Genomic DNA, 25,769 nt, shown 5'->3' on the forward strand with positions numbered 1-25,769 from the left:
TACCATGTTTTCTTTTAAAAACCTTTATTGTGAAAATTTCATTATACAAATACGAGCCTATAACCACGTGGGCCTGCCACGGAGCAAACTGTAATCGTATATGATGAATAGACATTTACACTGTAGAGGAACGTAACGGGCGGGCCATTAGGTTGCAAAAACTAAGGTGTCTAACAGTTACGGAATCGGTGGACGTACATTTTATAATTAAAATACGACAGGGCCAGTTACAATAAAATTATCTAGATATACATTTGCGGGCAAGTACCATGGGTGACGTTAATTCGAATTTTCAACAGTACAGTAATCAATAACACATCAGAACTTAATATCAATAGGGATGTCGAAATATTCAATCAATTCTCGTCCCCGCCCGCCATGTGCTTCAAAACTGCATACGTATCTCGTGATATCAAGGTTGTGCAACCAGTACACAACAAGGAGTTACGAGTCCCATTTATTCCGGCGCCATTTTGGGCGAGGACGGGCAGGTCCAGGATATAGTCAAAATGTCTCTACCAACCATCGACTATGATGATGTTCATATGCTGTATTTATTAGAGTAACACTCATCTGCCCACATGAAATTAATTTACCACAATCTAAACATGTCATTTTAATCTTTCCAAAGTTCTTCTAAATATTTGGGACCGTTTCCCTTGCCTCTGAAGCTCTCAGTGCCACTTCTTTGATGAATGTACTAGCAGGTCAGGGGTTCTCCTCCAAATCTCTCTTTTATGCAGCACTATAATTAATTGGTGCCACCTCTCCATATGACGATGCATGGTATAGTTACCACAACTATATTTTTTTTCGGTTCCTCTGGAGAGTTCATCGTGGCAGATGAAGCGTGTAACATACCGGGCATTTACCTTTTTTTGCATGTACAGGAAAGGAAAAAAAAATCGAGCGTCCGAGTTCTAAGGTGTCCCAGGGCCATTTTAGTGGACCAGGCCCAAATCCAAAGAACAGCCATCTCACAGGCTAATGGGGCGACCCACGCCGAGTTTCAGCATTGTAGGATGACCACACAAGTACAGCAACTTGCTAGACATCACCTCGGTGCCATCCGGATCTCGGCGCCCCACTGCAGATGAAGTGCCTCTCAACTATGAAACCACCACGGTGACATCCGGATCTTGGCGCGTTGTGCTGCCTTCGGCCTATTCGCACATCGGTCCGCTACTGACGCCATCTCACAGGCTAATGGGGTGACCCACGCCGAGTTTCAGCATTGTAGGATGACCACACCAACTTGCTAGACATCACCTCGGTGCCATCCGAATCTTGGCATCTCAACGCCTAGTGGTATCTTCCATACAGAAAATATTGTTACGCTGCCTTTGGCCCCATTCGCACATCAGTCCGCAACTTAGACATCACCTCGATGCCATCCGGATCTTGGCATCTCAGCGCCTTGTGGTGTCAGTCAGAAAATATTGTTGCGCTGCCTTTGGCCCCATTCGCACATCAGTCCGCTACTGACACCATCTCACAGGCCAATAGGGCGCCCCACGCCGACTTTTACCATTGTACGATGGCCACACCAGTGGCACAACTTGCTAGACATCACCTCGGTGCCATCCGAATCTTGGCATCTCAACGCCTAGTGGTATCTTCCATACAGAAAATCTTGTTACGCTACCTTTGGCCCCATTCGCACATCGGTCCGCAACTTAGACATCACCTCGGTGCCATCCGGATCTTGGCATCTCAGCGCCTTGTGGTGTATTCTCTTCAGAAAATATTGTTGAGCTGCCTTTGGCCCCATTCGCACATCGGTCCGCAACTTACACATCACCTCGGTGCCATCCGGATCTTGGCATCTCAGCGCCTTGTGGTGTCTTCTACTCCGAAAATATAGTAGAAAATATTGTTGCGCTGCCTTTGGCCCCATTCACACATCAGTCCGCTACTGACACCATCTCACAGGCCAACAGGGCGCCCCACGCCGACTTTTACCATTGTACGATGGCCACACCAGTGCCACAACTTGCTAGACACCACCTCGGTGCCATCCGGATCTTGGCATCTCAGCGCCTTGTGGTGTCTTCAAATCAGAAAATATTGTTGCGATGCCTTTGGCCCCATTCGCACAACCGTCCGCTACTGACGCCATCTCACAGGCCAACGGGGCGCCCCACGCCGACTTTCAGCATTGTAGGATGGCCACACCAGTGCGGCAACTTACTAGACACCACCTCGGTGCCATCCGGATCTTGGCGCGTTGTGCTGCCTTCGGCCTATTCGCACATCGGTCCGCTACTGACGCAAACTCACAGGCCAACGGGGCGCCCCACGTCGACTTTCAGCATTGTAGGATGGCCACACCAGTGCGGCAACTTACTAGACACCACCTCGGTGCCATCCGGATCTTGGCGCGTTGTGCTGCCTTCGGCCTATTCGCACATCGGTCCGCTACTGACGCAAACTCACAGGCCAACGGGGCGCCCCACGCCGACTTTCAGCATTGTTGGATGGCCACACCAGTGCGGCAACTTACTAGACACCACCTCGGTGCCATCCGGATCTTGGCGCGTTGTGCTGCCTTCGGCCTATTCGCACATCGGTCCGCTACTGACGCAAACTCACAGGCCAACGGGGCGCCCCACGCCGACTTTCAGCATTGTTGGATAGCCACACCAGTGCGGCAACTTACTAGACACCACCTCGGTGCCATCCGGATCTTGGCGCGTTGTGCTGCCTTCGGCCTATTCGCACATCGGTCCGCTACTGACGCAAACTCACAGGCCAACGGGGCGCCCCACGCCGACTTTCAGCATTGTAGGATGGCCACACCAGTGCTGCAACTTGCTGGACACCACCTCGGTGCCATCCGGATCTTGGCGCGTTGTGTTGCCTTCGGCCTATTCGCACATCGGTCCGCTACTGACGCCGCCTCACGTGCCAACGTATTTTCTCCGCATTTTACACCCTATGCCGCATAACAGGTCATGTGACTTGTTTATAAAACTTTTCATTGGTTCATTTTACTTTTGGTTTCCTAATGATGGAAGGCATGATCATGTGACCTAAAAACAACACTTTTCATAGGATGAAAACTTTTTTTTTTCCCAAACGATGAAAGCCCCACCTTGTTTCTGGATGTTTCAGACTGAAGCTGGCGTCAGCATGAAAGCACCACCATCTCGTGGCTCCGTCGTGGTCATTCCGCGAGCAATCATGGCAGCCGCTCCCCACCAGAAGCCTGCAGGAGTCGGAGCCCCCAAAACTTTTGATGAATTCTCAAGGCGGAGGGGACGCTTTCGAGAATGGGGTCCAAGAACTAGCAGACAAGCGTCCGATTTCCAAGGTGTCCCAGGGCCATTTCAGTGGACCAGGCCCAAAAAGGAAACAGCCTGCCGCCATTTTGAGAGTCCTGTGACAGCCGCCTATCGCTGCACCGCAAGAGTGGGCGCAACTCAGCTGAATTGCGGCTTTTGACACAGTGGACCAAAAACGGACGGAATGGCAACTGAAACGGTAAAGGGGCGCCCCACTACAACAGATGACACTCCACCTGGAGAGGCCCGTTCACGCCGCCTCCCCCGGGGCGCTCCACGCCGTTATTCGGAGCAGCATTGTAGGATACCAAAACCAGTGCGGCAACTTACTGGACATCACCTTGGTGCCATCGTTCTGCTGCCTTGGAACTATTCGCGCAACAGTTTGCTACTGATGACCCACCCCCCGCGACGCCCCATGCCGTTATTTGCTGGGTGGCAACTTACTAGACATCACTTTCGTGTCATCTAGATTTCGGCGCGTTCTGCTGCCTTGGAACTATTCGCACAACAGTTTGCTACTGATGACCCACCCCCCGCGACGCCCCACGCCGGAAATCTGGACGTTGTGCTGCGTTGGGACTATTCGCACAGCCGACCGCTACTTCGTTGTTTTTCCCTAAAAATGTTTATATGTTATTACTATTTTTGTTTTCTTGTATATATTTATAAATTATTAAAGTTTTATAATCTTACTACTTTGTCGGAGTGCTATATATTTTTAATGTGACACATAATTGTAAAAACTTTGATGTACAAACAGTCATCCCTGGAATCTTCCGCTTCAGGCTCGGTCCCCTCCCCAATCACAATACAGGATGGTTTTCAGATAATAGCAACGCTTCTGCTGTGACGGATCTCATCGAGTGTGGGCCTTGATCTACTATAACTCCTTTGAAGAGGGGTGATTCTTTACAGCTGTGGCCATAAACTACATCTGCAGGGCTAGCTGATACCCTAGGACCAGCCTGGACAATCGGACACAGAGGAAAAGGAGTGTCAGAGGGTGCGGTAGTGAATAGGGCGAAAGGGAGGTGTCGAGCGGGCACAGGGTGTGATTCTCAGGGAACAGCAGCGCAGATGGGGGAGGTTTATTACCCATGCATAAGACAGAGAGCGGGGGTGACCACTGCCTGGGGGAGATGCTTGCGAGGGTGGGGAGCCATGCTAAGGATCGACAGCGTGCACAGAGTGGGTCTGGTCAAGGCATCTAAAATGGCTGCCGTGCACGACAAAAGTGTGGCATTTGAAAAAAGACAAGATGGCGCAGACAATGTTTTTCAACACTTCCTGATTTCCTTCGAATCGAACGTTAACAGACGTTGGGGCATATTACCAAAGTTAAGCGATATTTATCCCTAACGATGCTTAGCAACGATTTTTTTACCGTCAGAAATTATCGCAGATAAACCTTGCTATTATCAAGGTTTATCGGAAATACGATAAAAAACGACCGCAATGCATTAATATCGCTGAAAACTCAGCGATATTCATGCATTACCGAGCTAATGCTCTTAGCCATGTTATCCACCTCCCATTGGATAACATGGCTAAGAACTGCTCAGGGCAGGTGGTAGCTTTTGGAGATATTCGCCCTTATCTCGAATATTTCCAAAAGTTGATAATAGGAGATAGCGATGTTAGCGACTGTTTCCAGTCGCTAACATCTTGGCATGCCCACTTTGCATGTCATTAGTGATAAATATCACTCACATGCAAAGTGGGGCCCAAGATGGTCGCTATCTTCTACTAGCCGTCGCTAACTGGTGTTAGCAACAGCTAGGTAATACACATATAATTTTATCTCCGCGAAGCGGAGCGCTGTTACAGATATATATCTTGTTTCTGAACGTTAATTTCTCAAAATGCACTGAAGCACATATATTGAGACCTAGCAAAGGCACATCGGGCTACCAGTCCCTACAATTTTGCCAAGTTTCGTGCAAATCCATTCAGCTGTTCGATCCTACCGAGAGACAAGATGGCGGCCGCTACGGACTGTTTGGAATGTTTACAGACACCGGAGAGCCAATCAGCTTCGCTTCGCAAAGCTCCGTAACGCGAAAAGTACGCGAAGCGGTGCGCTGTTACAGATATATACCTTTTTTTGAACGTTAATTTCTCAAAATCCACTGGAGCACATATATTGAGATCTAGCAAAGGCACATCGGGCTACCAGTCCCTACAATTTTGCCAAGTTTCGTGCAAATCCATTCAGCTGTTCGATTATTATTATTTTTATTTTTTTTTGCCCCGCGGGGCCCTTTTAAAACCTCCACATCAAACCTAGGGGGTGAGTGACAATGTACTATGCCCCCTTATGGTCATTTGCCCCTTCGCTTTGGCCTCCTCTTGTCTCTCGATCCTACCGAGAGACAAGATGGCGGCCGCTACGGACTGTTTGGAATGTTGACAGACGCCGGAGAACCAATCAGCTTCGCTTCACAAAGCTCCGTTGCGCGAAAAGTACGCGTAGCGGAGCGCTGCCCAGTCAGCTGTTACAGATATATACCTTTTTTTGAACATTAATTTCTCAAAATCCACTGAAGCACATATATTGAGATCTAGCAAAGGCACATCGGGCTACCAGTCCCTACAATTTTGCCAAGTTTCGTGCAAATCCATTCAGCTGTTCGATTATTATTATGTTTATTTTTTTTTGCCCCGCGGGGCCCTTTTAAAACCTCCACATCAAACCTAGGGGGTGAGCGACAATGTACTATGCCCCCTTATGGTCATTTGCCCCTTCGCTTTGGCCTCCTCTTGTCTCTCGATCCTACCGAGAGACAAGATGGCGGCCGCTACGGACTGTTTGGAATGTTGACAGACGCCGGAGAACCAATCAGCTTCGCTTCACAAAGCTCCGTTGCGCGAAAAGTACGCGTAGCGGAGCGCTGCCCAGTCCGCTGCTACAGATATATATCTTTTTTTGAACATTAATTTCTCAAAATCCACTGAAGCACATATATTGAGACCTACAAAAGGCACATCGGGCTACCAGTCCCTACAATTTTGCCAAGTTTCGTGCAAATCCATTCAGCCGTTCGGGCTAAAAGTGAGGCCAACCGCCCTATGGAAATTAACATGGGAAAAACGCGTTTTGGGACCCCCCTTTTTTCTCGGCCCCCCCTTGACGAACCCCCCCAAAATTTTCAGGGGCTGCTCAGAAACAAAATGTGCCATTTTCCTGAAAATTTCAGCCAATTCCGTCCACAAACGCCAAAGTTATTAGACATAGAATTTTCAAAAAACCCATAGAGAAAAAATCCTAACTATATATACCTACTGGCGACCGCCAGTAGGTAATATATATATATATATATATATATATATATATATATATATATATATATATATATATATATATATATATATATATATATATGTGTATGTATACATACACCTCCTAGTCCTAAGCCCCTGAGGAAGTTGCTATACAAAACGCGTTGGGAATGGACCTGATATCGTGTGGAGGGTGTTGCTGTCCTTTACTGCTCTGCCAATAAAGCTGATGTGGCGAATTCTTACCTGTTGTGTGTATCCTCTACAGCAGGCAAAACTTGGTGTTTTGAGATATATATTTAACCCTACGATGTGGCACTCCTGTGCAGCACTGTGTTGGCTGTCGGCCACAGACTCTATAGTTAAGGGTGGGGATGCTGGCGTCATGGCTTAGTCTTTCATTAGCCCATCTAGGGATTGGCCGAAGTAGGAGAGAATCTCGAAAGACGATTGATCAGAGTTCTGTGTTCTCTTTGGTAGAGAATGAAACATTTCAGTGCTTGGGCTTCTCCAATGTGGTGTTAGAAGTGGAATATACTGTGTTTGAAGACTTCCGTGGAATGCACAGAGAATGGGGTCAGCAGTGGGAGGCAATGCGCACACTGTTAGTAGGGGCTTACCCGGCTTTATGCATGCATTCCCTGACAAAGCCTTCTCTGATTAGCATCTGTAGGAAAATTAGATGAACATGGTATCAGCGTGAACGTCCGCTGATATGATTCTACATGCACAAGTAGGGGAACGTGAAAAGATGATGGGACAGGAAGTGACTTTTGGAACTCTTGTGATGACTGAGAAGGTATTGCGAGCCATCCCTCCCCTCCCTCTGGTGGTCTCTGGTATGCCTAATATGTCATAGTTGTGGCTGACATCCTGTCTTCAAAGCAATTTACAAACATGTACAAGAGGACATTAGGCAAGATTTGGACCTTTGTCTATCTTTTGTCTCAAGGTGAGTAGTGGATTAAACCTGTCCTCGATCAGGAGAGATCACGAGAGTGACATCGGCTTGAATGTATTTTGACTCAGGAGGTTGGGGAGCCATTGCTAGCCCCGCACTCTAAAGATACATTTTGGAAGACTCTCATACTGTGCTGTAGGGCAGGTCTGCATGGGAGGACACGACTGGCCATGGACAGTTAGAGCCATCTCTCCACTAATTCGTCCAGGGGAGCTTCACTAGAGACATTTGTATCAAAGACCTGTTGTCTGCCAGTCTCCCCTCCCTGTTTCAAACATGATCTGACCTGATTTGATCCAAGATTCGTAAATTGATAGAGGGCTCTGCCCCACCCCAGAGAGATCCCTATTGGGGAATGCTTCCCATTGCACAAGGCTTGGCCAGGACCTACGGAGCAGAGAATCCTCATTATACAAGATCTGCTGAAGCTCATTGAGCACATTAGACCAGACCAGACCTCATGGCGTGTACTTTCCCCGCTACATGAGGTCTGGCTGAGGCCTATGTTGCACAGGCTTCTATGCAGTGCAGGCTCTAATGCTACAGATCCTGGTCCGAGCCTTAGAAGCACAGACGCCCGGCTGCACGGGGCCTCTTCAAAGACCCTTAAGGGCCAACCTCTTATCATTCAAGTTCTGGCGAGAACCCAACTTGTACCGACTCATGATCTGGTAATCCGGGCATAACCCATTGAGCGCAGGTACCTGGCCACACAAAGTCTGCTGTTAGTTTACGGAGTGTGGACCCCTGGTTTAACAAAGTTTAGTTTAGTCACACCGCAGGAGTACAAGCTCCTAATGAGAAAAGATGTGGTCCGCGCACAGCCGGTGAAAGACCTTGATGGAGGCTCTTAAACGCCGTCAGCATCTGCAGGCCCATAATCGGACAAGGCATGGTCACAGAGTGGCATTAATGTAATTGTGAATAAAGTGCAGGTGCAATGAATCCCTCTTCAAACTATACGTGCCTTCTGTTTTTATGGCTCGGAGGTGGATGGCGGTGTTGTACAGCTGATGCCGAGGAGGCGAGAAACCGTCCATGGATATATTGACATACTGTCCTGAATTCCAATGGAAATAATTTGTGCTAAATTACCACCAGGCATAGTAAGCTTTGATGTGAAGTCCCGGGAGTTTTCTCATTACATTATTTGAATAAATTGTAAATGGGAATCGAAGGGGAGCCTCTTGCTAGCCGCCCAGCGCCCTCCACCTAATATGTACACAATTCTGTTCAGATTTGTCTCTGACCGCTGACGATAATTGTCCATGGCTTCTAGATGCCGAAAAACAAAAAGGGAAAATCTATTTTTAATGGGCAGCAAGTAGGAGGCTCTCAATGCTCAACAGTGACCATGTAAAGCATGGAAAGGTGAAATGTGCTTTACTGCACGAAAAGCACTGAGGCTTGTGTTTTTCTAAAAGGACAGTGGAGGTATTTAGAACGTGTGCAGGCGAGCTCAACAGTGATTTTGTGTGATGTAATGAAGTCTGGACCGTGGGACGTATAAGGAGGAATGCTACCCTTCTCCCTGTCTCTGTCCCAAGTTCTCAGCTTGGTTGTCCCCAAACCTGACCAGCTCATACCCGAGTCTCCCGGCGATACCCCTTAAAAGTTCCCACTTGTAGGCATGTCTTTAGAGAAAAACCTAGAGTTATTAACTTTCACGTGGAGGTCTTCTTATGTTATGGCTTCTTAGTTTTAGTAAGATTTGGAAGACCTGTTTGCTGTAACATGGGTGTTTGTGTACACGCCTAGAGATCGTGGTGGTGAGTTGGAGAAATTATGTCCTAGAGAAGATGATGCGAGTGGATATTCCATGCCAGGTGAAATGCAGCAGTGACTGTATTCATGGTGTGTGATAGGGTGTCTGCAGAGCGGTGGCTGATGTTGAATGTCTTTGTCTATGGCTCCAGATGTGTAAAGAAGTCGAGGCTTGTGAGTCCTTGTGCGTGAGTTACAGTTCTAGAAGGTCTGGTACATAAGGGTCTTGGTGTAAAGCATGGGTTGTGTAAGAGGGCGAAGGCTAGCGACTAGTTTGTGGGGCTGCTCATATGCAGACTGTTCTAAAGAGTGAGCTTGTGTGAGGGTTTAGACTTGTGTAAAGAGCTTTGGAAGTGTCTGTGTGTACGAGACTGTAGCTCTGGATCAACAGTGTGGTGAGTTCTTCTGTATGAAGCAGTGCGTGTAGTGGTACAAGGGCACGGACTTTCTTTGTTAATGGGGCATTAGAAGTGTAAGAGCCTGGGGTATCCCTTTACACAAGCTTGTACCTTCAAACGGACATACGCTAGTGACAGCCTTGGTTGTAATACACACACTCATCGTTGACCATGATTGGCAGTGATATTTTCCCTTCCCTAAACACACAAATTTCCTCTTTCTTTTCACAGATCCATGTAAAAGTGCACTCAACGACCTGAACCGAGTGTGCCGGGTGAACCCTCGGACACGCAGGGCTGACATGCTCTCCCGGCCAGAGAACTGCCCACAGCGGAAGGACCCAGTGTGCGGAGACAACGGACAGACTTACGACAATGACTGCAAGATGTCACGGTCTGGGGCAATCCAGGGCATTGAGATCCAGAAAGTGCATTCAGGACAATGCCAGGTTCAAGGTAGGTGAAAGAAGGCCACGACCACCTAGAATTTCAGTGGGCGGCATTCATGCAAAGCACCTGAAACAGTCCTACTCGGTTTGTCTCTCTCTCCAGAAGTGTTTTTTACACAAAGTGTCAGGTTGGTCATTGGAGGCACAAGTGATGGAGGATGAAAAATACTTAACAGACATACTCTTAGCATAGTTGACAACTGGTGGCACATCATTCCATAGCCCTTTGATCCAGTGGTTGCAACAAAAAGTAATTTCCAAGTGGCAAATATATGTGATGTGTAGTGATACCATTACATTTCATACTCCACCTTGAGAGCTCCAGCACTGAACTCTGTGTATTTGGTGGAAAACACCACAGGTTTCGAGCAGAGGCAAAACGGAAGAGAAGTCTTTAATGTTCTGCTACAACAGGCGGATAAGTGATAAATGCTGAACCAGCTGAATAGCAGGGTAATATGTATTTCTGTAGAAAAGGGTAAGGGAACCTGTTACGAAGAAACCCTTTCCACTAGCTGGTTTTCAAAATATCCTTATTCATTCTAGTGAATGGTCTTCGTGTAAAAATAAATCCCTGCAATCCTTTTTCCAGACTCCAACAGATCTCTTGTTTCCCTTTTATGTGGGCAATCCCCATTGCCATCTTCTTCCTTTTCTCGCCTCCTCTCTTCATTTCTTCTCATCCTCTCTTTATTCCTTCTCCTCTTAGACTCACATCGTGTCTCCCATTTCCTGTGTTTTATCTTCAAAAATGTCAAGGAAAAATGTGTTGAAAAGTGACCCAAATAAGGTTCCACCAGCTTGGGTTTGTCAGGCTGGCATTCTCCATGTTGGTTACACTCTTGATAGAGGTGAAAAGGAACAGCCATGTGCTGGTACCTTGTCAAACTTCTAAAGAATTGAACGTCTCCAGGTCACCAGCCAGAGAGTTTTATCCATCCGAACAGCCTGCCAGGTTGGTATACTGCTCCAGTAGAGAAGTGTATCTAAACCCAAAGTGAAATTCTTTCTTTAGGTAATGACTGCAGTTCACGCGGTTTGCCTAGCTTGAGAATATCAATTATTGTGTTTTTGTGTTTTTGTTAGCCCACTAGAACACTTAAAAGATATTGTCTCTCACACCGAGCACAGGTCATGCGCCTAAAAAAGGCTGTCCTTTTGTCCCAACAGAACTCAAAGCGATCACAGCCATCAACAGAAGACATTACACTGCACTCCGTACAAGCAAACAACACAGCACAGCTATACCGTATAGTTTGATGACAATATGTTCGCCAGAACACTTTCCATTGAACATGGTTAATTCATCATATTAGTCAAAACACCGTAGGCCGATCCAGCATGGTAAAGATATACTCCTTAGGTTGCCATCCATATATCTACCACAACATTCTCCTGTTCTATCACTATTTACCAGTATGCAACAGTACCTGTCTAAATAGAATTCAGAACACCCCCCCCCCCCCCCCACGTCAGCTCAGCTACCAGGTGGGAAACAACCTTTACAACGCAACCATTACATCGCACTACACTTACAATGCAGGCATTACATCGCAACTTCCTTTATAACGCATGACACTGCAATGCAGGCATTACAACGCATACCATTTCAACGCATGACACTACATCGCATGTCACTACAACGCAGGCATTACAACGCATACCATGGAGTTAGAATAGTAATTTTTACCCCTACACTATCCAATACTTACCTTAAATGCAATGTAATGGTATGCGTTGTAATGTTATGCGTTGTAAAGGTAGTATGCGATGTAATGGAATGCTTTGTAATGGTAGTTTTTTAAAATACGATGTAGTGTCATGTGATGTAATGGAATGCGTTGTAGTGGATGTTACGATGTAAAAACTGCATTGTAAGTACATGCATTGTAAATGTATGCGTTTTAACGTCATACATTCCCACCAGGTTGATTGTAGGGATCCGTAGCAGTGTACAGTAACACCAGTCAATTCACACTTGCAGTTCTGGTGGACAATGATTAAAACCAAAAAGGACAGTCAGCGTGTGAGCATCAGGACAGAAACCCGGATAAACCCAACCGGCTTATAACACATCTCACTATCCAAAGCCAATATCCTCACACTGCCTACTACTTCCACCGACACTTAGAGACGCAAGTCTGTGATGCAATACTTTGAAACTGGACGAGAATGTACTGAAGTGAATGGCACTGCCAGAATGTGTGCCATATAAATGTGAATACATTATCACAAGATAATAAACGACACTTAACAAAGCACCATACTAAACAAATAATAAACGTAAACGTAAATCTGAATTCACTTCCAGCGTTGTGTTGGGAAATTATGACCAACATAATTGGAAGGACTGGAGGCCTTAACAATGGAGGGTGTTGTGACAAGAAGGCATAAGATCCTTTAAATGGTAGATTTGGTCTACAAAGGCTTGGAAACCTGTAAAAGTAGGCTGTTTGGATAGGAAGACCTTCAATGTTCACGATTGGGATACGAGGGCCTGAATTTCTTTTCGATGCTCGGTGATGGGGTAGCCACAGCTGAGGCCCTGCAAATGGTGACGTTGTGATCGGAATGACTGAGATCCTGTGAATGGAGGGAGTTCAGACAGCCATTTCCTGGAACATCCTCCGTGCTGGATGGCCAGTTTCCCAGACCAGTATGGTTTGGTGCCATAGTTATCAAGGGTAGATTCAGAGGATGTAGTTTACCCGACAGTGAACGCTATAATCGTACTGAGTTGAAGTTTCTTCATTTGAATTTGCAGAATTTCTCTCCTCCTCTGCTGTGCCCCTCCCCATCCCTCTCCTGTTCTCAGGTTTGATGCCCTGAAAGCAGTTTCATCAGTGATGTATTCAGCTCTATGGAAACTGCAAGAACTTGGTCGAGGCTTTAACTAGACCCTATAATTAGCCGTAAATTTCCCTGATCCAGGTCTGTGAAACTTCACAGGCAGCTACAGCAATATGCAATTTCGGCGTCTTATTGCACTTTTTTTCTCAAGATCTTATGTCAGCATTGCATATTCACTCGTGGACACCTACAGCCAATACCACCCCCACACGTATATGCACCCACACCACCACCAAACACTCCCCGCACAAACCAACGCTCCTTCGCAAACTCATCCCAAATACAGGTAAGCACATCACTGGTTTTGATATCGGTGAGAACGTTTGAGAGATGAGTGTCCAGCACAAAAGCTGGCTGCATGGAGCCTTCATATACATTTCCGCAGCACTGCGGTGTGGTCGTGCAGTTTGAAGGGGGTGGTTGGGATGGCATGTAGAAGGCGGGTGCATCACGGATGAGAATGAATAATGCTGGAAGCTTCTAACATGAACAGAACGGGCCCTTCAATGAAAGTTTAGGGTTGCAAGGGGCTGTCGGACCCATTTCAGGTACAGCAGGAGCTACTGGGCCTCAACGTGGTCAATTATCACTATTGTCGAGGAGTTCATCCAACTGTGGCTCTGCAAACTGAGCAAAGTACACTCATTTCCAAACTTGACTCGTGGTGTAGAAAGTAAAGCAGTTACGTGATTCTCCAGAGGGTAGTGTTGGAGGCAAGAGCTCAGAACTCAACAGTCAACCAACTTACGCAGTACTGTAATGTCCAGTCCAGTGCTTTGCATTTATTTAAAAAGAAGCACTTTAATCACACAGCAGAACTAAATACTTCACAATGCACTGGAAATTAAATACAGGGTTCCAAATTAAGTAGTAAAACCGAGAAGCATTACACAGCGTCTTCTTTCCAGTATCCTCTCATTATCTCATATCATTCTCAGGTGGAGATGCTGCATCTACAGTCACCAACATACTACGGGCTTAGGCAGGATTACATACTGGTGCCGATACCTCAAATATTCATGAGAAAATATGCAACTCAATTCAATTTCTCTTTAACCCCTTCTGACAAATGTCTTGGCATGCCCAATCAACTTGTCTGCACATGTCTTTATCTTCTCTCTCCAGTGCAGGCTAAGACCCACATTTTACCTGCCGTGCTGGTCATTGTAGAGATTGGGGCTGTGCAGTGGATGCAGTCTGTGCTCCTACCCTCAAGGCAGTGCCTCCTCTCCTGTGGGAGGCCTTGCCGCCCGCCTCGCTCAGGAAGAAGTTTGTGACGGTGATCAGTATGCCGCATCTGCATGGTAGTACTCGACCTCCCAGGTGGCGGCCATCCAGGCCTGATGCAGATGGGTGTCCTGGTGTGGCAGCTGCAGTCTCCTGGGTGAATCCCTTGGTGTCTTTGGGCCTATCAGGTCTTCCTGTTTCAGCAGAAACACAGCTTTTGCTTACAGTGTTGACAGCAGCAACACCGTCTCTTAAGCTCATGGAAAACTGCTGGGTGACATTGGGATACAGTTTCATGCAGCTAACAAGGACACCGCACAGATCAACTGAGGGAGCTCTTCCGTGACATGATTTACTCCTGTTTTCGCTCACTGGGAAAGTCTGCTTCCTCTGAGTACTCTTCACACCATTACATTTCTGGGCTTCTCCTGGACAGTCCTCCTAAAAGGCCATGTACACTCCTTCCCTATCTCAGCAGGCAGCCTTCTAGGCAGTTCAGACACACCCTCAATTCCCCAGCAGAAAGTGCAGACTACAGGTGATGTCCCCTGACCCCTGGGGGATGAGAGGTCAGGCAGACACCAGCTCTAGTGGCTCAGCTGCTCTTCAGGTAATCTGTGGAGTACTCGCTTGTTTGGTCTGGTCAAGAAGAACTTCGGTCTGGGACAAAGTGGAGGGGTTTAGATTCCACTTTTAAATGTATTTTCTGCAGGGGGTGTGGATCCATTTTCTGCGGTTTCAGAACTGGTTGGGTTCTCTTTCAAATATGAATAACAAGCAGCTCTCCAGACACAGCCTTTGTACAAAGTGATAACTCTCACAGCTGGTATCAGTGGGATGTGCTCAAGCAGGAGTATCCAAAACATGGACACATTAAAGTTAGATCTCTGCGCCTGCCTGCCATCATCCTTCCAGAAACAGTAATCCGGTACAGGTAAAAGGACAGGCCCTGCCTAGAACCTTACTCACCTTTAATAAAAAATAAACTGCCGTCCCACCGTTAGTCCCACATTCACCGCTTCCAACTACCAAGGGTTAGCGCCCAGGAAAAACTCAGCAGCCGCCTTTGCTAACAAGGTCTTCATTGATTTCCAAATGTAGCCCTATCCTCTTCCTTCCGCGCAGTAACTGGGCCTCGCCCTCCAGCTACAGAAACTAAGATAATACACTTCCACTGTCTGGAAGAAGCTGTCCTCATTCTTCATTTTGTCATGCTAAAACCAGGGGCATCCTGAAATTATCCCACTACAGCCAGTATTCCGACTTAAACAACACACAGAGTGCTTCCACCATACATGTGCTACACACTCACTGCGCGTACACCCACTTGACATGCTCATCGGATGCCAATGCAAAGTTCCGGTATTCACACAACGGCATAAATTTACACGGTAGAAGCTAGTAGGCTCGTCTTACCTTTACACAGAGAATAGGGTCTGGTCAAACTAGAGCTTCAAAGAAAATGGTTCACTGCTCTATGTGATGCTCCGAGGGCATGAACAGTAGTCCAGGGAGCACTATGAGGGCACACTTGGCGTCCCTCCAGATCACAGAACAGGTTCAGGACCTCACATTAACCAGGACAAGCATAGACCTCTGTGCGTATAGTACATTAGTGTAATGCCAGGGCAAAGACAAATCAAAATACCAGTTTCACATGCATTCAGGGCAGGGAATGCACCCTGCATGTTCACCATACAGGGGCCATTTTCATTCTAACAGGGGTACACCCAGAGCACACTTAATCTGTTGTTAGTAGTCGGGCTACTTGGCAGCTGCACTTTCAAAACCCCCATCTAAAACACTCTTGGATTCTCCAGTTCTGATAAGCTATACAATCATAATACACCATCATGTACTGTTCAGGACTTTACACATGATGTTATAGAGCAATTTACAAATGTATGGAAGACGTTCCTACCGTCCCTTATCACGTGGCCATTGAGCTAATCAAGGGGCATCACAGTAGCCAAAAATGTTGCTTTTTTCTACCTATCTTTGCTGACAGTGTATTTACACCTTTGTCTATACGTATCAGTTGTGAGGTCCCCTGGCATTTACTAGTGGTATTGCAACTGGGACTATATAAGGAGATGTACTACCTGTGATTGTAACTGCAGCAATCTTTCTTCTATAAATTATTGTATTGTATTATATTGTATTGCATTTGTATAGCGCTTACTACCCCTGACGAGGCGTTAAAGCGCTTTTTTCGGCGAGTAGCACGCTACTCCGGGACCCAAAGCGGATTAGTGGTGAATTAGTATAGTGAAACATGCAAGTACATTTTAAGTGGTGGATATGTTAGTCAGTTATTTGGATTCGGAAGCATAGCAGAAAGATAGAAGAGGAAAGAAGGTTTGTATTTATATAGCACTTCTAACCCCTGATGGGGTGTTGAAGCGCTTTTTTTGGTTAACTAGAACATGTATTTTCTGGTAGTTACTCTACTTGTACAGCTTTTAAACGTTAAAATTGAAGTACTACCATCATTTAGGAAGTCACCTAGTGAGCTATGCGCGGTCACCACTTATTTCATCAATGACGTCATTCATGATGTTATCTCTGATGTCATGTGTATGGTCTTAATGGCTATGCCGGACAATGTATGGTTGTGCAGCTAATAGTAGCTGCTGAATTCCTGGGCTTTGTCTTTTCTTGTAGGTTTGTATCTTAACCATAACGAGTTTTTGTGTGTGCGAGGTCTGGTTGTTAGTAGTGTTTTAAAATACAATTATTGAGACAATTGAGATTAATCACAAAAGGAAATTGTACATTTCGCAACAATGTGCTTGTGTCAGTTGGAAGGAAAAAAAGGAAAGCATGTTCAGTAAAGTGATATCCTTGTATTGTTGTCTTGCCTCATTTCATCAGTCATTACATTATATTATGTTTTTATATGGAGAATTTAAGTATGACCTGGTTCCAGGGTGCAGCTCAGTACCGCGCTTTGCAAAAGAGTTACGCAGATATGGACTGCTGACATACATTTGTGTCTGTGAATTAGGAAACCTAAACCATCAGGCCTTCAGAGGGTTAGCAGCCCATGGAAAAAATCATGGTGGTTGTTTAATGTACCGCCATGACATCTTAGTGACGACTAAACTGTGTGCCATTACAGAGCATTAAATTATTCAAGATCATTATAAAAATAATGTATTAAAATCCAAAGGATTTAATTGGGCTGGGAAGTACCACTAAGTTAATTAAATTATCTTAAAAGGGGGTACATTTCTAAAATGAATGCAGCAATAAAAAGGAAACTGGGTTAATGAATGCAAGTCCTACATTAAGGGTGTAGGTTAATTATTAATCATAATAAATTATTATGGTAAGAATCAAAGGTTTAAAAAAGGTCAACGCAGTGGTATTGAATGTAATGGTAGAATTGTATAAGTATTCAAAAACGATGTGGTGCAGGCTATGTAGTGGTTAGCAATAGGTTGGTGGGTGATGTAGTAACATACAACCATTTTTGTAAGTTAGGGATGATGGTAACGGGCCTGGCAGGTTGTGGTTGGAATATCAACTGTTCAAGAAAGCGGGCTTTTGCAGTCAGTTTGATGGGAATTGGCGAGAGAAGAAAAAGGGTTTGGGGTTGTAGGCAAAGTTCCTAGCAGGGCGCGGGAGAGGTAGGATTCACTAGAACAGGAATGCCCGTCAGTGTATTCTAAAGTGAGGAAGGGAATAGAACAGTGCTAATTGTGGAGTACGGTCATTCCATGGTTTCGGTGCATATCATGAAATGCCTGTTTCCAACTCCATGTTTCTGTTTGCTGTCTGGTTTTGGTTCCGGTTGCTCTTCAACAACTACACACATTTAGTTGTTGTAGTCTTTCCTAGTGAGCCAGCTGGAACTACTCCTTAGTAGTATTTGTTTAACTAAGTTTCCATCTCTTTGGTACAGACATTGCATATGCCCCGAAACATAGATTTGCTTAAACGTATTTACGCATTTACTTAAAAACGCTGAGATGTAAATCCATGCATTTTCCGTTAAGTTACCTGCTTCCAAATTTTGTCATTTTTTTCAGTCTATTACTGAATTATTGAGACTGCCCTACCGGGATTTGAACAAGAACCCTAGAGTTTACAGACCTCGCCTGCTCGGTGGTCCATATGTACTAACTCATTTTCCTCAGACACAGAATGGGTAAAACCCTTTGATACATCAGACCTCTTGTGCCTTGCACACGTTTGTAATATTACTGGTCTGGTTTTTATGGCTAGTGTATGTAGCGCATTGAAGACTGGGTGTTTGATAAGCCTGCACACTGCGATTCAGAGATGCTGGCGGGCACCAGTTTCCTCACTGTCACCTGACTTTCTTCTTTTTTTTCCTTTTAGATAAGTGCAAGGAAGAATGTAAATTCAACGCAGTGTGCCTTAACCGCCGGGGCAGTGCCCGCTGCTCCTGCGACCGCGTGGTCTGCGATGGTGCCTACAGGCCTGTGTGTGGACGGGACAGCCGCACCTACAGCAACGACTGTGAGCGACAGAAAGCAGAGTGTCACCAGAGGAGCGCCATACCGGTTAAGCATGAGGGGCCATGTGGTAAGCGGCAGCAAGCTGCCATGAGTAGTAGCCGCGCTGGCTGTGTTTTACTTTCCTATGGGGCTATCCTGTTGTGCAGCGAGGATGCGACGAGCACAGTTTTGCAGCGTGAATCTTTCTGGATTCACTATGCTGTGCATTATTCCGCGGTCTTGTGGTTGGGTCCGGATTCGTAGTCTTTTCTTTGTTTTTTTTTTTTTTTTTTCTCTTTGCCCAGGTGGGCGTCGGCGTCACACCCCCTTTGGGTGTATTTCCGGTGACGTCGGCATGCTTCCTGCGGAAGCTCCCACTCTTGGGCGCCATCTTCAGATTCTTTTTTTCCGCGGTCGGGTCTGGATCGTTCCCGTTTGGGCTCCAGACATTTTTGGAGAAAGAAGAAAGAAAATACAGAAAAGACGAGGAGAAGTCATCTGAAGACTCCAGGGGACTTCACCGACGAAAGACAAGCAAAGATAAGGCGTTTTCCATCCAGATCTTCGACGACCGTCGACGAACACGCGACCAGAGAGGCCCTGGACGCTCGAGGATGGACAACACGCCGTTCAAGTTCTGCCGTAACTGCCACCACAAGTACGCGCAGAAGGACCAGCACCCGGTATGCAACCTTTGCCTACCGGTGGACCACGAAAGCGGAGACTGCAACGCCTGTTCCGCCTTCACCCCGAAGACCCTTCGTGTGAGAGAGAGGCAGAGGGTAGCACACGCCGCCCTGCAGGGGAAGGCCCCGACCCCGTCGCTCTACGAGCTGGGGATGTCCTCCGAGGAAGAAGACAACGCTGCCGCCGAAGACGACAGCTACACGGTCGTAGAGACCGATTACACGAAGACTTCTGACAAGGTAGGAGACTCTTCGGCCCCCAAGAACCCGAGAGACTCTGAGTCTCGAAAAATCGAGGGCAAGACCCCGAAAGCGCCGACGCCAAAAAAGGCGGCGTCCGCGACTACTCCCAGGCCCAGCGGATCCTCAGAGAAGGAGTCCCCGGCGCCGAGAGCTGCTGATCAGCAGAAGACGTCGAAAATCGTCCCCGAAAAGGATCGATCGACGAGGGAGAAAGACCCGAAACTGTCGACGACGACCAGAGACCCGATATCCGGTTCGACGTCGAAAACTTCGACTCCGAGAGGCACGGCGACGAGCCATCCGTCGAAGAGAGCGGCGGAACCATCCGACGCGGAACACGCGGCCGAGATGGAAAAGAAAAGAAGGCGCCTCGAGGCAGAAATGGAGAACTTCATGCAGCGGAAAAAAGATTTCGACGCAAGGATGAAGGCCTTCACGATCCCTCACAAGACCAAGCCACCAGTGCTGGAGGCGGTCGAGGAGGAAGAAGAAGAGGTCGCCGAAGTCACCGAGCAAGACCAGGACGTCGAGGTGTTCGACGACCAGGAGGAGTACGAGAATCCCCACGAGAGCTACAGCTATGGGGAGGAAGATGAGGGCAGGACAGACACAGAGTCGGCGCCCTATGACCTTCAGGAGGTAGATTACATCGATGTCGACACCGACAGCCCGGAGGAGGTGGTCGACACCTACCCCTCGAGGCCCTCGCCGCCGGACGACATCGGGGCCTACAACGCGGTGATACAATCTGCCGCAGCAGCTTTCAAGCTCAAGCTCGACGAAGAGAAGCAGAAAGCAGACTTCCTTCTGGAAACATTGCTCCCAACACAAACGAGGAGCCAGTTCCTCCCGATGCTCGAGAGCGTCTTGGCTCAGGGGAAGGAAGCTTTCAGGGAGCCCGCAACATGCAAGGCAGTAACTCCCAGAACTGAGAAGAAGTACAAGCATGCCGCAAAGGACCCGGCCTACATTCAGGGCACGGTCTCCGCAGACTCCATTATCACGGCCACAGCAAGGAGGAGGGCTAACGTACCCACTACCTCGGGCCCGCCACCGGATAAAGAGAGCAAAAGGATGGATCTGGTGGGCAGAAGGATCGAACGGAATGCCGCGACCCACTGGCGCATGGCTAATTCCAACGCCCTGGTAAACAGACACATGTACCAAATCATGGAGGGACTGGGGCAGTTGGTGAAGGACTTGCCCCAGGATGCCAAGCAGAAAGCCGAAAAGCTAATTGAAGAGGGGAAGAATGCTGCAAATTCTTGCCTTAAGACGGCCCTGGATGGGGCAGACACCGCCAGCAGGCTCATGATGATGGGCGTCACGGAAAGGAGACACGCCTGGCTCAGGATATCCGGTTTCAAACCGGAGGTGCAACACAGCATCCTGAACACACCATTCAACGGCAGTACGCTTTTCGGACAAACAGTTGATGAGCAACTCAGCCAACTTAAGAAGGATAACGAAACAGCAAGATCCATGGGAGCATTGCAGTTCAGAGGGAACAAGAGGGGCACCCCGTCACGGAGGCCCGGCGGGAGAGGCGGAAACCAGCCAGGTACATCACACCAGGCTTTCCAGCAAACGCACCAGGCAGACTCGCAGGGTCAGCAGGGCCATCAGAAACAGCCCTGGCAGTACCAACAAAGAGGCCAGTCCTTTCGAGGGAGAAATGGACGGGGACAAAATAGAAGAGGGGGCCAGCAGCCCACCTCCAAGTGACTTCAAAAAAATCCGTGTGCCCACCCACAAAAAAGATCCCAGGGGGCAGCACGTACAGATGGGTCAAGACAAACTAGACACCTACGACCACAGGACACCAGTGGGAGGAAGATTAAGATTCCACCTCCAGGAGTGGAGAGGAATCACATCAGACAAATGGATCCTCAACATTATCCAATTCGGATACTGCATAGAGTTGGAGGCGAGGCCAACAAACAGAAAACCAAGAAGAAAGCCGCTAGCAAGCAAGCAGCTGCAGTGCCTTCAGGAAGAAGCAAAAGAACTCCTGCAGAAGCAGGCCATAGAAAGGGTACCCTTCAAGGAAAGAAACACAGGAGTATACTCAACATACTTCCTGGTACCAAAAGTAGACGAGACAATGAGGCCCATTCTCGATTTACGGTTCGTGAACAAATTCATAAGAACGCAAAAATTCAAAATGACCTCCCTGCAAGAGGTGCTCCCACAGTTGCAGACCGGGGACTTCATGGTCACTATAGACCTCAAAGACGCATACCTGCACATCCCAATGAACAGGAAGCACAAGCACATGCTCAGGTTCACCGTCGGAGAAAGCCACTACCAGTTCACGACACTGGCCTTCGGTCTAAAATCGGCACCAAGAGTTTTCACAAAGTGCCTCGCAGCAGTCGCAGCGCACCTAAGAAGGCAGGGAATACATGTATACCCTTACCTGGACGACTGGCTGGTGAAAGCAAACTCATACCAGAAATGCAAGCTGCACGCACATACAGTGACCAGCACGCTCATAAACCTGGGGTTCTCCATCCATTGGAAGAAATCATCAATGGAGCCGGAACAAGTGAAGATCTTCCTGGGAGCACAGATCAACACCTTACAGGGCAAGGTGTTCCCCAGCGAGAAGAGGGCGAGGGCGCTGGTGAAGGAAACTCGCCTCTACCGGAAGGGACAAGCTCGGACAGTGAGGACGGCGAGCAAGATCATGGGGATGATGGCATCATGCATCCACCTGGTACCGAATGTACGACTCCACATGAGACCCATTCAAGAATGGCTACAGGAGCAATGGTCACAAGCTACAGGCAGTTGGGAGGATCTAGTGGTTGTAACGCACGCAGTGCAGAAGGAGATGACATGGTGGACCATGGAGAACATAGCAAGGGGAAAGCCTCTAACGCCCCCAACGCCAACAGTGACCATCACCACAGACGCATCCCTGAAGGGATGGGGCGCTCACATGGAGGAGCTCAAGGTGAGGGGACTGTGGACACCGACGGATGCCACAAAGCACATCAATTACTTAGAATTGAAGACAATCTTCCTTGCACTGAAGGCCTTTCAAACAAGACTGTACAAGCACAGGGTATTGATACAAACAGACAACACCACTGCGATGTTCTACATCAACAAGCAGGGGGGCACACAGTCCGCACCGCTTTCAACGCTGGCGCAGGAGATATGGAGATGGGCCATCCCTCTCAAGATAGACCTGCTAGCCATACACCTACCAGGGAAGGACAACATACAAGCCGATTGGCTCAGCAGGCAGACATCGGCATCCCACGAGTGGGAGCTCAATGCTCAGGAGACAAGATACCTGTTCGACAGGTGGGGGACACCATCGGTGGACCTGTTTGCCACACGCCAGAATGCAAAATGCCAAAACTTCGCATCCAGGCAGCCCGAGGAGGGGACACTGGGGAATGCCCTATGGATAGATTGGTCAAGGACATTTGCCTACGCCTTTCCCCCGATACCACTGATGCACAGAGTACTGAGCAAGTGCAGAGCGAGCAACATGACACTGATACTGGTCGCACCGCAGTGGGCGAGGCAGACCTGGTACTCGCAGATCATGGAGATGACACAGTGTGCACCCCACAGATTCAGCAGGAGGAAAGATCTACTGTCCATGCAGAACGGAGAGGTACTGCATCCAGAGCCAGAGAGCATGAGCCTAGTAGCGTGGCTCCTGAGGACATAGAGTTCGCACATTTGAGACTACCAGAAAGCACCCTGAGGGTACTTCGGGAGGCACGAAGGCCCAGCACTCGAAAGTGCTACGTTGCGAAATGGAAAAGATTCACAATATGGTGCAGACAGGAAAGACTCCACAATAAGATGAAGAGGGACTCCACAGTGCTAAGGTACCTGACGCACTTACTGGAGAAGAACCTTAGCTCATCCTCGTTAAGAGTTCACTTGGCAGCGATAGTAGCCTACACAAGGGGAGAAACGTGCAGGAGCTTCTTCACATCACAGGTGGTGAAGAGATTCCTAGAAGGAGCGAAAAGGATCGCACCACCCAAGCGGGTGCCGCCACCTGCATGGAACTTGAACACAGTCCTAACGGAACTCATGAAAGAGCCCTTTGAACCACTTCACAAGGCCTCCCTAAAGATGCTAACTATGAAAACAGCCTTCCTGGTTGCGATAACGTCCTTACGCAGAGTAAGCGAGCTTCAAGCGCTGACGCTACAAGAACCATACATACAAATACACAACGATAGAGTTGTGATGAGGACTGACCCACACTTCATGCCGAAGGTGGTATCCAATTTTCACATGAACCAGTCTATACAGATACCGAGTTTTTTCCAAAAACCCACAACCAGCGCAGAGAGAGCTCTGCACACCCTGGACGCCAGAAGGGCAGTCATGCACTACATTGAAAGGACAAAGGGGCACAGGAAAACGAAACAGTTTTTTGTGTCCTTCGCAAACAGCTTCATGGGCAAAGCAGTAACCAAAAGGACCATTGCACGATGGATCGCACAAACAATCCAACTCTGCCACAAACGGGCAGGACAGGAACTGGCTGAGGGGACACGTGCCCACTCCACCAGGAAGAAGGGCGCTACAATAGCCTTCCTGGCTAACACACCCATAGAGGACATATGCCTGGCGGCAACATGGGCTTCGGTGCACACGTTCACGAAGCACTACTGTGTGGACATACAAATGAACAAGGAAGCTCAAGTGGGACAGAAGGTGCTACAGCACATATTCAACACCCAACGCTCATCTTCCACCCAGCCGCCACAGAGATGAGAAACCGCTACAAAATCTATGCACAGCATAGTGAATCCAGAAAGATTCACGCTGCAAAACGAATAGTTTTCTTACCTGTCGGTGTAGTTTTGCAGCTTGAAGATCTTTCTGGATTCACTAGCGAACCCACCCACCTCCGCCAGAAAGATGAGGCTGGAGAGAGAAGAGGTGGTTAACTAAAGAATAGACTTTGAAAATACAAAGCGGTAAATACAAACTAAGAAGAACATTGCCATTACTTCGGAAACGAAAGAAACACGGAAAAAAAGAACCCGAAGATGGCGCCCAAGAGTGGGAGCTTCCGCAGGAAGCATGCCGACGTCACCGGAAATACACCCAAAGGGGGTGTGACGCCGACGCCCACCTGGGCAAAGAGAAAAAAAAAAAAAAAAAACAAAGAAAAGACTACGAATCCGGACCCAACCACAAGACCGCGGAATAATGCACAGCATAGTGAATCCAGAAAGATCTTCAAGCTGCAAAACTACACCGACAGGTAAGAAAACTATTCGTTACCATACAGCACACTTTGGAGAAACATTGCAATGTTTGTGTCCTCTGCTTAGCCGATCTGTCACTAATAATATGTCCATTATTATGTTCAGCATGTACCCCATTGTTATGCTATGAAGTCTTTTTCCAATCTGCTGTGCACATATTGTCCATTTTCCTCCTCTCGTCCTTGTTTTCCCACTCTGTGTCTGTCCGCAGTGTCTGTCTTCCAGCTTGCTTTGCTTTCCTGTTTTAATGGGGGATCATATTGTCTCTTTTTGGGGGTATAATGGGTGGTTTAGGTTTTTTCTGTTGGAATATTAATAGAATGTCTGTCAAATTATACATAGTGCATCCTCCTTTTTTATCATTCTCCTGTCCATGCTACCGTCAAACATCAGAGGTGGACGTCATCAATGTGCCTATGGGGTAGTGCCAGATTTCAGCCTTCATCCCACATTTTTCATGCTTCGTTTTGGAACAGCTGCCATTCGCATGGTTCTAGCCAGTTTGTGATTTTAACTGATTATGTTTCAAAGTCTGGAAAAAAATAACACTGTTTTGGAGCATGAGGTAATTTACAGCCCCTTTACCCCGTCTCCAGCTGTGGCCAGTTGGTTACGACCTCATTTCCTCCTGCGCTGTGGGCCAATGAGTGTGTAATGCTGTGTCCTACCTGGAAGATTGACAGTCCTGATTTTCCCAATTGGATCTCTTGGAGATCCACGTCTGCCCTTGTACTACTAAGTACAAGGGCACCTAAGTTTGCCATTCCCGTTCCACATGTGCCCATGATTCCTGGAGGCCCCTCCCCGAGCCACATGGTTGCCACGTGAGTTTCCAAATATTGTCTATTGCAAACCCATAGAGGCTTGCCTGCACAACCTCCTGCTGTACTGTCGGCACAAA

The 25,769-nt window shown here is 47.6% G+C and overlaps 1 protein-coding gene across 6 annotated transcripts in view; it reads left to right on the plus strand.

The window, feature by feature from the left end:
- AGRN (agrin) overlaps positions 1 to 25,769 on the plus strand; it is a 727,720-nt gene that overhangs the window by 556,686 nt on the left and 145,265 nt on the right. For all 6 annotated transcript variants that reach the window (XM_078642355.1, XM_078642356.1, XM_078642357.1 and 3 more), the window contains 2 exons: positions 9,921 to 10,145; positions 18,563 to 18,769. In XM_078642355.1, coding sequence (XP_078498481.1) covers positions 9,921 to 10,145; positions 18,563 to 18,769 — 432 coding nt within the window. The remainder of the gene's footprint in view (positions 1 to 9,920; positions 10,146 to 18,562; positions 18,770 to 25,769) is intronic.

This window comes from Lissotriton helveticus, chromosome 5_1 (genome assembly GCF_964261635.1).
Source record: "Lissotriton helveticus chromosome 5_1, aLisHel1.1, whole genome shotgun sequence".
In the NCBI taxonomy this organism is placed as follows: domain Eukaryota; kingdom Metazoa; phylum Chordata; class Amphibia; order Caudata; family Salamandridae; genus Lissotriton; species Lissotriton helveticus.